Here is a 13,187-nt window from a genome sequence, read left to right on the forward strand (position 1 = left end):
TACTGTATCACTACAAATTTTTTATTCAGAAGCCCATCTTTAAAAAAAATGTCATTATGAACTTGTTTGGTCAAACTACAACACTTTCTAGCAGACATACAGTAAAAATGGCATGGCTCAGAATCGACCGGATCGTTCACGATCTCTTGACCGCCTCCTGTCACGCTCACGTCCTCCTCCTCCTCCTCCACCTCCACGACCGCGATCTCTGGATCTAGACCGACGTTCACGGGACCTCGACCTGGATCTATGCCTTCAAAGAAAGTTTAAAAAACATATTATTGTTTCATCCCAGGCAGCAAGTTACTTCTAGTACCACACAATGAAACATATAATTAATTAGAGGGAGAAGAAAGGCAGTGTGTCATTAGAAGGGCTGGTTAATTGGCACTGAGGCTGCAAAAGCCAATGTGTTTTTATGAACTACACAAACTTCATACTGGGGTCACATAGAGGTACAACAATTGGCTGTTCCCTGCAGTCACCTGTTACAATGGATGTGCAAGCCCTAAGGAAAGACAGCAGAAGGGGACACCTGACTTTGGCAGACAGGAAACAGCAACACACACCAAAAGCCTCTATCTGCTTCCAAGTCCACTCATATTAAATCAATTGCATTAATTAGCARTTACAACCCAGTTCTCTCTTGTTGTTTCCCCTATATTATTTCTACCCCTCAGGACATCAGCACTGCCAAATTATCTTCCCTGCCTCTTAGGCTGATAAATTCAGGAAGGGACTAAAACCACCCAGAACATATGCTATCACAGCTACCATGAGCCACCATTACTAAGTCTGAAAGTTCCAAATTTGTAACAGTGACCAAAAGGTTAATATAAAAAGCACACTCTTCTTCATAAAGCATTTGGACATCTTAAAAATTTACTTAGCCACAAATACATGTGGCTAAGCAACACAATCTATGTTTATCAAAGTTAATTTCACCCTCACAGATTCCAAAACTATTCCAGTGCCTATTACAGATATTTACAGAGAAAACACATTCACAATGCCAAGCTCTTTCTGTGATTGAAAGAAACTGACAAAATAATGCTATATCTAACAGCAAGATCAAAAATTTTACATGCCAATCACAAATAGCAAGGTCTTACATGCCAGCAGAYTGAACCCAGCCCCAAGTCAACCATCATAGTAACAGGAGTGCTAAAATGCTCTCTATGAAGTACCTCACTAAATGAATAATTTAATATATAATAAAATGTATTTATCAAATTTTTTACCAYTAAGCAAAATTACTACTCATTCCTTCTACTGGGAATTCCTATCAAGAAGGATCACTTGTGAAGCTAAAAGTTCAATATAGCAACTGCCTGGTACTAACCACAAGAAATGAATATAGGCTACAAAATTTCACCATTAACAGTTAAAAGCAAATAAGGTTGGGTCCCGAGTGTAATTTATAGGTATGCTTGATTGCACATTATGCTGAAAGCGGCCAATACAATGCTGACAAAATGCCCACTGGCCAAGTAACCTGCATATAACAAGAGGCCATGAGCAAACACATTTTGAAAAGAATAAAACAGAAAAGGCATAAAACTTCTCCCAAGTAATGCCSATCTATACATTTTGCAGTTTGGAGATCTCAACAACAGGTCGGGCCTATGTRCTTAGTAACTCATGAGTTTTCTTCTCCTTTGAACCCTGCCTTCCACACCAACCTTCAGGACCCACAGTGCTGCAGAGCAACAAGCACTGTATTTTTAGAGCTCTATTCCTTTGTTCTGAACTGGCCACTTGCCAGCTTGACTTGATGCCCTTTGGCATGTGCCAGAAGTGCATTAGAATAAACAAGAGGACTTGGCAGGAGTTTAAAGATTTGCCTTTGGATTTTTCAGCAACTGATACTTAAATTACTTGTTTTAAGAGTGCTTAGAAACAAACTTACTTTTTACGACGCCTCCCGTACAACTCGCGTCTTAACTCTCGAGAAATGGGCTTCAAATGCATAAAGTTGCAGAAACCTCCTCGTGTACACTCTCTGRAACAGAATGCAAGAGGAAGTTATACTTCCCAGCTCTACACCATCTGCTAAACCTCTATCTATCACCTCTAATATTAAACCCAGTAAATTACAAGCATCATTTACTGACAGTGCCTCACTTCTATAACAAAATCCCCTCAAGATGGCAAAAATCAAGAGATTCACTGCATGTTATTGTTACCTGAAGTGATTTTCACTCTACATTCAGCTACATAAAACCCACCCCTAAGCAATTTCCCTGCTGTGCAAACATATCACAGGCTGTCAAGGCAAGAGGRTGCCCCTGCTTTACCCCATTTCGTATTGACGGCAACAGGCCTCTCTGAAGTCAGTCACAGGCGAGAGCTCGGCATGGATGGGCTGCCCATTAAACCAGCGATTGTTCAGGTCGATCACAGCCTTTTCTGCATCTTCTTCACGGCGAAACTACAAGCAAAATCAACATTTTCCTTACAACATAGAGAAACAACAGGAGTACACAAAAGATTCCTATCAAATCTGTTGTGTGATATCTGAGGCTCAGGGTGAGTAATGAAACTAGATGCTACTTCAGATTTCCTTGGACGGTCCATCAAAACAAGGGTAAATATGCCAGCTTTTCATTAACTGSGACTGAAGAGCTAATCAAAACATTGATTTTCCTCTTCATTCAAGTGAGAAAGTTAGTCAACAGAAGATACTGGGTTTTCTTAGTACAGCTTTAAACCAAGAGAATGCTTATGAATACTTCCTGTAGCACCAACAGTGCTGATGTAATGGATTATCTCGAACATTTAAGAGAAATTTATATAAAATCTGGAGCTCTCATTCATTTAAGTTAGAATTTACAAAAATTAGATCCTGTTTTTTGAGGAATGTAAAACTTACATTTGAAATGCCTTCTCACAGCTAATTTTTTTAAGAACACTTTTTTTTTTGGTTTATGACCTACACAATTAAGAATTTCAGGTGTGAAAACAGTTTTCAGCTGAGGGAAATATTCAAACAAATTCTCTCACACCTTCCCAACATTGTGCACACACAGTATAATTTCTTCAGCTGGGAAATTTGTACTTGTTATTCAAGAGATACCAATGACTTTTAAAAGCTAAACCCAAGTGCTCCAGTTYGCACCTTAGACTACCCAGCTACTGCCAAATATAAATTGGTTACTGATATTGTGCTTAACTGGAAAGTTAGAAAATTAATGCATCTGTACATAAACCTCTCTACTGATGTGCTTAAATAGTAGCATGATACTAAGATCCCAAATTAATCCTACCAAGCTAAATACTCCAGTAGTTGTAACTGTTTAACTATGTAAAAGAAAAAAAAGGGTTAATCTTTCTGAAAATTACACAGATTTTGACTATCAATAAAATTTCTCAAAAATTATTAAAATTTCTTTTGGATTCCTTTCATGTTTTTACTTTCTACTTTAAATTGTGAAGCAGGAGTTTATATAGTGAAGAGCTTCCCTTGCAAAATCTCCAAGCATACAGTAGCTTTTGAAATCCTAAATCAATAAATACCACCCATACTGATTACATGAACATCTTTTTATCCTACCTTTACGTATACATTTCCAACTAGATGATCTCCAAGGTTATCACAAACGTTCATCTCCTCAACTTCACCGTATTTCTCCTCCATTTCTGTGAAGACCTCCTAAGCACAAAGCAACCCAGCAGAAGATTGCAGCACATTACTTCTAATACAGAAATACTGCATTTAGCTCTAGGTAAGTATAAAAGATCTTCCTTAAAAAAAAGCAAAGTAATTTTTTCCTTTTTTTTTACATTTCTAGGTTTAAAAACAGTACTCGCTTGGCCTGTACTGTGTCCATCTGTAAGCACAGCACTACCAAGATACAATAAAAACCTATGGAAAACACGCACAGCATTTACAGAGTACACAGGATGCACTGAAAATACAATACAGAAACCCTGATGCTATAGGTTCACATACTTTGTTTCTATACAAATAATTAAGTATGCTTTAAATTTATAAAAAAGGAGATTATACAATCAAAATGCTACATCACTTAAGCTGCTGATTTCAAAGAAAGTCTGTATCAAACAGTCAAGGCCAAACTAACCAAAGGTTATACCTGGAAATATTTCACATAAAGTCAYATGCTTTATAGGCCCTAAGGAAATAAGTGTTTTTCCCTGAATCCATCCAATTGTGCCATCCGCTACATCCACTTAATTTAATGGTGGTGACAGATCCCGTAACATTTTAATGCATCTTTACATACCTCAAAGAACTCATCATAATGTTCCTGCATCTCAACATCGCTCACAGCACCTGCAAAAGTCAAAGAGTCAGATCGATTAGGGCCTGCCAATAAGGAAAAGGAGATTTTGATCATACTACAAAACAATCTAGAGWGGCCTTCTGGAGCACAAGAGACACCATATAGCATGGAGCTAACTAACAGGAATATTGCAAAATAAGGATGTGTGAAGAGCTTTTTAGTCCCCAAAGTATCTGTCAAAACATTACATTGATCAAATCAAAGCAAGTTTTTATCAGAGCCAAACTTGTAYGCCACAAATTTAAAGGGGAAAAGAATTACTCTGAAATATCACTTTGAATTTAATGAATAATCCCACTCTCTAACGGCCAACAATATTACCTAAACAGAAGGCAAGTGCTTTGTTACATTTCCATACCTTAAAATATTGTCACAATTTAGTATTCCTGTTCCTAAAGGCAGAATTTTATGTCCACCTCTCCAGCATATTCACTATAATTTGAGAGCTCACCATGTAAAACAACCCAGAAATTCTTTTAAATTTGCTCAAAATAGTCATTGAAATGACACACTTTTTTCAGTGCCCTCAATGCTTTGAATAGAGAGCCATTTTCTAGTTTGAGTGTCACTTTATTTTTCTGTAGTCCTGCAGAACACCTTTTAATGCAAGACAAGCCAGCCTCATATTTGGGTTAAGATTATTTTCATGCTACAAGCTGGACTTCARAAACGAGTGCTGCTTGCCTGCTGGTACAAAACCCAACATAAGTGTGGCTTATTTTTCAAAGCATTAGAAATATAAAAATGAGTTTCATTTATTTCTTCCAGTCTAGAACACTTTRAACAAGCTGTATACATTAAAGCCATTAAATTAGCTTTTCAGCAGTTAAGTGGTTTATTAGGATCAATAAAGCAGAGCAGTTTTACAACAAACCCTGTGTTTTATACTAGAAAAATATGCTAGTGTTTTAAAATTACAGACCATACTGGTTTAGTTCACAGAATGTGAAAGACAAGAAAYTGAGCCAATAAAGCTGAGTTTATTCACTTTCAGGCTGCTATGAAAAGATTTCTGGCTAGTATTAACACTTGGATAAACTTTATGTTTCTCTTCAAAGGCTCTAATATTAACCAGCCCCAATCTCTGGAACCGCAGTTCCTGTTCTTCCACCCAGCTCACCTCCACAAGAGGCTAGGGGGCATTTAGTTTATAGTTTAGGCTAACAGTGTTTCTGCCATTTGAGACATGTTTGCTTTTAAGAAATTTCTTCTCCCCCATGGTTATAGCAAATTAAGGAATATCAAACATTAAACCAGTAATTCTAGGCAGTTTAATACTTAACTACATTCCCAAGGTTCTGCCAACACCAGTGATAACAGCTTACTAACACCTAAGAATTTTTTTGTTTTGTTTTTAAAGGTATCAGACAGGGGCTCTGTGAGCCACACTGGGAATAACTACTTTTTACCACATGGACAAGTGCTAATTGTTTGTTTTTTTGTCAAATTAGGATTTTGTCAAATCACAGGCAACAGTAGTTAATGACTACTTCAATGACCTTCTAAAGTGGGAAGCATACATATGCACAGGCTTTACAAACATCCATATTGCAGGGCTACTGGTATCTGAACCATGAGAAGCCCAATTACTAATTAAAATAATGAGGAAAACTACTGCTGCTCCAAACTAMGGTTAATCCTCTACGACGGCAATAGAAAGGAAGACAGTTAAGCAACAATGACAAGGCATTAAATAGCTATCCAAGTTATCCACTTAAAATACATGCAATACTTAAGTAGGGACAAGTATCAAAAACCAAGGAGCCAGGAGTTTCAGCAAACCTATGGCTCGCAGAGCTCCAGCTCTACCCCAGGAGGTACAGTCAGGCTCTGGCACAGAGCTACTTGCTTGTCACGACAAACTAGAGTTGGATACCAGCATTTACAGCACTGGAGAATCTGTGCAGGACTCTTGCAGCTGTAAATCTAAACAGCTCCACAGACCAAACTGCTTTAASTGTGTGCAAATTAGTTACCAGCGGATTGAGAATTTAGGGAGAGAGTGGAAACACCCAACTGGAAATGTTTTGGTCTACTGAAACAACATTAACTACTAAGCATCTGAAAGGAGCCTACAAACCAATGGAACTGTCCAAGCATCTAGACAAAATGACACAGCTCATTTACATGTCCAGCTTGATTGTGTGACACAAACATGAATTACATAATAGAGCCATTATTACTTTTAGAAGCAAGAGACAGGGTTGACTTTTAAGTTAGTGGCTGATTTCACAAAGCACTTCTAATCAAATGCTGGTAACTAATCTGAACTAGTCTATAAACCAACAGTAAAATAAAAAAAAAGGATAGCCAAACAAAGCTTTATTACCACACAATCAATACTAACTTCAACAAGAAATATTAGTTAGAAAAGAACACCGATCTTTTTTGGTTCTATAACTTTTTTTTTAAAATCTTATTCTAATATTGATGATTCAATTACAATCATGTATCAGTAACCGCTGATCAACAATCCTGGGCATTAAYTGCTGCCAGTTTCACAGGAAGACTGTTTGCTTATGCCCATTTGTATCTCGGAGTCATAAAATTACTTCATGACCATACCCAAATGCCTTCCCCTTCTCAAAAGTACTTTGAAAAAAATACTTTTTTCTTAGGCAAATATGCCATTTGGCTTTGGAATTTGAATTTTCAAAGCATGGAAAGAATTTTAAGCATGCACCCATCCAAAAAAGGACAGCTGCCAGAAGGGAAGCGTTAGTCAGTCATGGCGTATTCTTCCAAAGTGCACTCCCTAAATGGAAGCTGCATTAACCTAGGACTAATTTATGCATGCAGTCTGAGAAGTTTCAAATTGAAGCTCTTTTAACATTTACAGAGCAGGACATTAGTTCAGGATGAAGTCAATGTGTCATTGTCCAGCTCTTTTCGACAGTGGAACCTAATGGACAGCACAAAACATAAAGAAAACCATTCCTAGGATACAGGCAACTGGCAGGGAGAAAGGTGACAAAGAAAGCAGTGCAACCAACACTGCTTCACAGGGGAAGTACAATTTCAATCCTTTTTGATTTAGTAGTTGGTATTCAGATTCCCCTCATAGTTTTGGGAGCAGGGAGGAAGGTAGTGGGACAAAAAAAGTTTTTCTTTTTTGTTTGTGTTTTGAACACAAGTAACAAAACGTGGTCAGTTTGATCTGTTAAACTAAAATGGCAGACCAGCTTAAGTCGACACTGAGCTCTGACAATCAAGCCCAGGGAACCAGTGAAGGAACTTGTATGAACTTACAGCGCAAACCGTCAGCAGACTGGGAAGAGTTTTGAGGGTTACGGTAAATGTTCAAGAGGGCAATGGTCTGAAATACAAAACGCAACAACTTTATATTATGGAAAATAATTTTAACAAGAAACTGGTTTCCTTTAGGGTCGCTTTAGCCGAGTCTGTGCTGAAAGAGAGGTGGTTATTCTCTCCCAAGCAGGAGAACTTGCACTTAGGTGGTGACCTTTCTACATCAACCTAACACTGTAAAGTAACAGAGATCTCATGATACTCCATTATCGTATTCTTAGTTTTATTCCATTCACCAATACTACTACAGAGAGATTTTGCAAAATTTCAGACAGCTCTGAAATAGGTGGAATCCAAACACAGCATTCACATTACAGGCGTAATAATTTGAATTTGGTTTCATTGAATGGTTTCTTCCAGGAAAGGAAGCAATACAATAATTAGAGCATAACATGAAATCTCCATTTTCCTAAAAAAGTTAAGATGAAAGAAAACCCAGTTTTGGGAAACTTACCGTAAATCACATATGTACCTATTTTTTTTAAATTTTTTTTTTTGTGTGTTAAATCAAGAATTTGAGAAACGTCTGCAGTTTAACCCTTTCAAAAGAATGCAGTGTTACTAAGCAACCAAATTTCACTTTGCAACACAAAAGGGAATCTGCATCAAGTCAAGTTTATGCAGTCACTTCTGCACTTAGAATTGCACACGTTCCACAAATTCTTGATCTGTGCGCAAGAAGAGTTCCGTCACTTGTCCTGTTTGCAACAGCTTTATGTCAGCAGCTCAGAAGCCAACATTATTTTCTCGTAATTAGGAGTGGGCTCTTTAACACCATTCTTTAAAAAAATTTCTCCAACTGTGGGACTTACAGTGTGAGCCGTCAGCCGTCTGTGCACTGTTTTGGGGGTTACGATAGATGTTTTGAATCAAGATGGTCTGCGGGGAAAAAAAATAAAAAGGGGAATTCTACTGGCTGCTGTGCATATAATAGACAATTGCAAAGAGACAACTTGTTTGCAAACAGCTAAAAGTCATATTTTATCCTTAAGACTTCCTTTTGTATTTGCAGAGTATCTTCCAAAATTGCATCCAGACCATCATATTATGAAAACAGTTTTAATTAACCACCAAGAAAGAGCTGCGTTTGTCTCAATAGCTATCCACAAAATGGGAGGTGTGAGGCACAGTAACCTAAAACAGCACATGAGATCTTCTGGAGATGCCTAAACTTTCGAGATCAGATTCACTATTGCAAGTCTAAGTGGGGGAAAAAATAGTGTTACGTGCACAGCATGTAATACATAATGCCACAGTGTCCAAAATGCTACACCAGACCATAAGGCCTTTAGGCAACAGCTACATCTTGTTTTGTGCATCAGGAATTTCTTGGTGGAATTTCTGTTTAAATAATATAATAGCATTATMGGTTCACATGTTTCCGATCCTTCAAATAAGGACAATATCCTTTTAGCCCTTCTGCTTTTTACTTGAAGAATTAGCCCAGGCAGACTTGAAACCTTACATTTGTACCGTTCTTCTTAAAATCAAGTTGTCTGAAAAAACAAACCATGTTTAAGTTAGTAAACTAATATTACAAAAAAATTCCAAACGTCCATATCACTGTAAGCAGCTCAAAAACTGAAATTTGATTACTTAAAATATAAGCTCAATGTTAGTCAGTATAAACTGCAATCCCAAAGTAACTTTAGCTTAGATATTATTATTATTAGTCACAGTAAGAATTCAGAGCTTAAAGTCACAGGACCAGCAATGTCATACCTACATATGCTACCCATTTAACATGTAAAGAAAATACAGCTGAAAGAGCACATTTAAAATCACACACTTGTTTTATTATGGGTCTAGTCATACCAACCAAAGCTTTGTGCTTCCATGGCCCAGGTTTAAACTACCTATGCTTTAGCCTACAACTGGAGAGTGCCAGAAACATGCATCTAATTAGGGTGTTCCTGCTGATTGGGGGTAATTTGATCACCCTGGACTGTGTGACCTTTCCTAACACAGCTCTTCTGTAAAGTAGCTGCAGCAGCAAGTGTTGCACAAGGTTGTGCTGGTAACTTCCCATTAGCAAGATCTCTGTTGTTCTATTTTCTATCACAGCTGATTGTCAATCTGCACACAAATAAAGATTTCTGCAGACCCTACACACTGCCAGGTACCTCAGAGATGTTACAGAACAGCTGCCAGGTACAAGGCTGTGCAGACCCAGACATCCGTGGACAAATGGGACCTGCCCTGCTGACCCACTTCAGCTGGCATTGCTAACCAAGAGTCGAAAGCAAAGCTAAAGTCTGCACTGACAGAAAAAGCTGTATGTGTACACAAAGTTTTATTGGTTAAAAAAAAAAAAGATGTAAGGGTGGTTTTTGGTTTTTTTTTTTGCTAGGCTTTTGGGGTTTTTTTTAGCTTAAAAAGACTACTAATGTGGAAGCTGTCTGCTTTAGAAATATTTTTTAGTAGCCAATGACCTAAATTCAGGTCTCTAAATAATCAACTGCACTTCAACATGAGCTCCATGTAGGTCAGCAACACAGAATAGTTTTGATAATGGACAATGCTCATTTTGAAATAAAATATCTGCAGTAAAAATTGTTAAAATTGCCAGAAGCAGTTTTTGTAGCTGAAGTACCAGAAGGCCCTATCCATCAATAACCTTGACATTCTCCCACTGACAGAAGTCCCCCACCCACTCAATTGAACTTGATTATAGTTTTGAACTTGTCACATCRACAGTATTCGCCTCCCTAATTTCTCCCCAAACCAACATAAGCCCACATTTCTCATAAACTCTGCTCCAAAGCAGATTGAATGAACTTGCAGAAGACTCTGTTATGTGAACTTTATCTCTGTCATTAAAACCACCGCAGTTAAAACTGCTGAAGTTAAAAATGCATTAACTTTCAAAGCCTCTATTGCTCACGTACAAAATTCCCAAAAAAATTCATCTGTGTTCCTTGACAATCAGCATTGATAGAAAGAGGGCAAACACATTTCCCCAGAAATGTAATCTGTGAATACTACACAGCTCATAATAATGAAAACCCTGTCACTCCCTGCATCTTTTAAAGTTTATTTTTATTTCTGGCAGACATGCAGTCACACATGATGTCTCTAACAATATTCACTGAGCCAAAGATTAAATAATCTGTCATATCAATTGATAATTCACTCTCAGCAACCAGGCAACTTATTTCCTATAAACTATTTTTTCCACATTCAAAGGAAGTATGCAAGTCACTCTTAAAGCTTAAGAGCCTGGGTCAGAGAGCAAATGTAATGATAGATGAGTCACTTCTATACATAAATTATTTTCTTCTGTTATATGCATAAAAGATTAAAGTTCCCACCTTTGGACAGGTGGAATGCGCTGCCATTGTCTGTGATTTAAAACATCTGGGATGGTTTAAGTGCCTGAACACCACTGAGAAGGCACACTCACCTGAAAGTTAGCACTGGTTGGTCTCTACTACAGGCAAGCTTACAACAGCATCACTTCCTGCAGCCATTAAGGGTGACAGGAGATAATTAGAAATGCTGGGAGAAGTAAATGGAATACCCCCAAAAAAGCAAAGACCCAGATAAACTGGGGGCAAAAYTGAACTAATTAATTTGGAGCTTGATAATTATTCACTTGTATCTGAGAATCTATGTTTTAAAGAAGCCAGACTATACTTCCACAAGAAAGAGAAAAAAGGGAAACAAACCTGGCTAAATGTTGGTTTGTTGTGCAACCGAGAACATCTGTCTCCATGGCGACAAGCTCCAATTTTGAAATAAAATGAGCAGTTGACTCTGCAAGAAAAAAATTAATAATGTAGTTACATATTGGAATAGAAAACATTAATTTTCAAAAAAGCATATACCCTAAATGTCTTTATCTTGATGTGGAGAAGTAACACAGAAAAAAAAAAAAAAAAAAAAACAAACCAAAAAAACCCATACCAAAACTGTACAGGAAAGCATTACAACAAACCTGTCCATATTCATTCCTTTTACCCCTAATTTACAGCCAATATCTGACCAATTTTCCCCAAAGTGGTTTCATGATCCACGACACAKAAGTGACCTGTTTTACTCTTCTGCTTCTCCATTCTTGTCTTTACATCGCTTTCAGTGGGTGATGGGATGGAAAATAACGAGAAAAACGGTCTGAAACTTTACACTGGGAGCTCTGTGGCTGAGTTCATGCAGCCCCTGGTCCAGGCAATAAAACCTGCTTTAAAGCTGACACAGTTGCACCTCTCTCCTGTTTTATAAACCACCTGTTTAAGTTATACTCTATGGGTAACTCAGGCTGCTGCCAACACAGTATTGAAAATGATTCAGTATTGAAAATGATTCAGGGAAGAGAAAAATCATGTTACAGAGAGAACACACATAAGCAAAATAAATTCACTTAATTAAGCCATTTCCATGAATAAAGTTAACTATTTTAAGACTAAGCTTTATTTTTTTTTTAAACCACAAGCTTTTCTTGAATGATTCATCTCATGACACCTTGAAAATGATCCTGATTTAGAAATGCTACTAAAACTCTCACAAAAAGGTGTAATTCACATAGAATGATGAAAGAAAACCACAAGGAGTTTAGTTACCTTGACGGGGAAATGCAAATTTCTGAAGGGCAATAAAACTATTATGGGCTATATATGGGTAAGTGAAATATTAGAATTCTCCTGGAAGAAAGATTAATATTCCCATAATTAACACCAATTCTTTCCACAATCCTCTGTAACCAACATTAACTTRCGGAGGGGAGAATTATTAAAGTACTAAAAGCACATCTGATCTCTAGCAAAGCATTTTACTACAAAATTGCAACATGCTCACTTTTCATAATGTTTTTTAAAACAAACACTTAGCATTATGAAATACTTACTGTCTTTTCTGAACTCTAACCTGAAATAAAAAGAAATACCTAACTACAAAATTTCCAATAGTGCTTCCAACTTCAGCACCTTCTGGAAGGTTCCATCTGCTTTTTTAACAGAAAACAAGAGCTGCACAGGAATTTCATGCCTGAATAAAACTCTGAAACTGTAATGCATTAAATTCCTATGTATCTCCTTTGTGTGAAAGGATGCTACAGTAACAGAGCTCAAAAGAGAGGCTGCCGACATTGCTYTCCTGGAATGGCAGCACTACAGAGCAGAGCAGAAGCCCCACGGCCAGGGGCTGACAAGAGTAATTTAGTCCAGCAGCATATCGATGCCCCCTTTTCATTTTTACGAGTGGAAAAACACGCCGGTTTGGTCAGGCCGATGGTGACCAAATTTTCGTTAGGAGGGTTTTGTGTGTGTGCTTCCAACAACCAGAGAAACTAGAGGCGTTCCCGGACGCGTGGAAGGCTGCAGGCAGAAGCCTGTAGGATCAGGATGCAGCAGTCGGGGAAATCCTCCGCACCCTGGGGAGGGGGGAGAAATAACCAGTCGCTGTCCTTGCAGCAGAGCKGGAGCTCTCAGGCTGCTGCGAGGCTCAGGGACACGAACAAAAGGGGAACAGGAGGAGGAGGAGGCGCTTTCTGGCAGGAGGCGGCGGGAAGCTCCGGCACCCAGCGGCCCCGACAGGAAGGCGCAGCCGCGGGGGGAAGGGGGGAGGGCGGAGGGAGGA

General features: G+C 38.2%; 1 protein-coding gene across 3 annotated transcripts in view; it reads right to left on the reverse strand.

Annotated features, from left to right (window-relative positions):
• Window positions 1–13,187, reverse strand: part of U2AF1 (U2 small nuclear RNA auxiliary factor 1) — a 13,846-nt gene continuing 659 nt past the window's right edge. Inside the window, exons 1-8 of one of the 3 annotated variants that reach the window (XM_057378910.1) lie at window positions 12,457–12,557; window positions 11,282–11,369; window positions 8,426–8,492; window positions 4,245–4,294; window positions 3,554–3,652; window positions 2,298–2,431; window positions 1,910–2,002; window positions 1–253 (exon numbers count right to left, since the gene is read on the reverse strand). In XM_057378910.1, the coding sequence (XP_057234893.1) occupies window positions 118–253; window positions 1,910–2,002; window positions 2,298–2,431; window positions 3,554–3,652; window positions 4,245–4,274 (492 nt within the window). In that variant the 5' untranslated portion in view covers window positions 4,275–4,294; window positions 8,426–8,492; window positions 11,282–11,369; window positions 12,457–12,557 and the 3' untranslated portion in view covers window positions 1–117. Of the gene's footprint in view, window positions 254–1,909; window positions 2,003–2,297; window positions 2,432–3,553; window positions 3,653–4,244; window positions 4,295–7,553; window positions 7,621–8,425; window positions 8,493–11,281; window positions 11,370–12,456; window positions 12,558–13,187 lie in introns of those variants that run through there. The other 2 variants (XM_057378909.1, XM_057378908.1) reach the window with 2 other exon arrangements.

The sequence above is a fragment of the Malurus melanocephalus genome, unplaced genomic scaffold, assembly GCF_030028575.1.
Source record: "Malurus melanocephalus ecotype Western Australia unplaced genomic scaffold, MMel_1.1 scaffold_379, whole genome shotgun sequence".
Lineage (NCBI taxonomy): Eukaryota > Metazoa > Chordata > Aves > Passeriformes > Maluridae > Malurus > Malurus melanocephalus.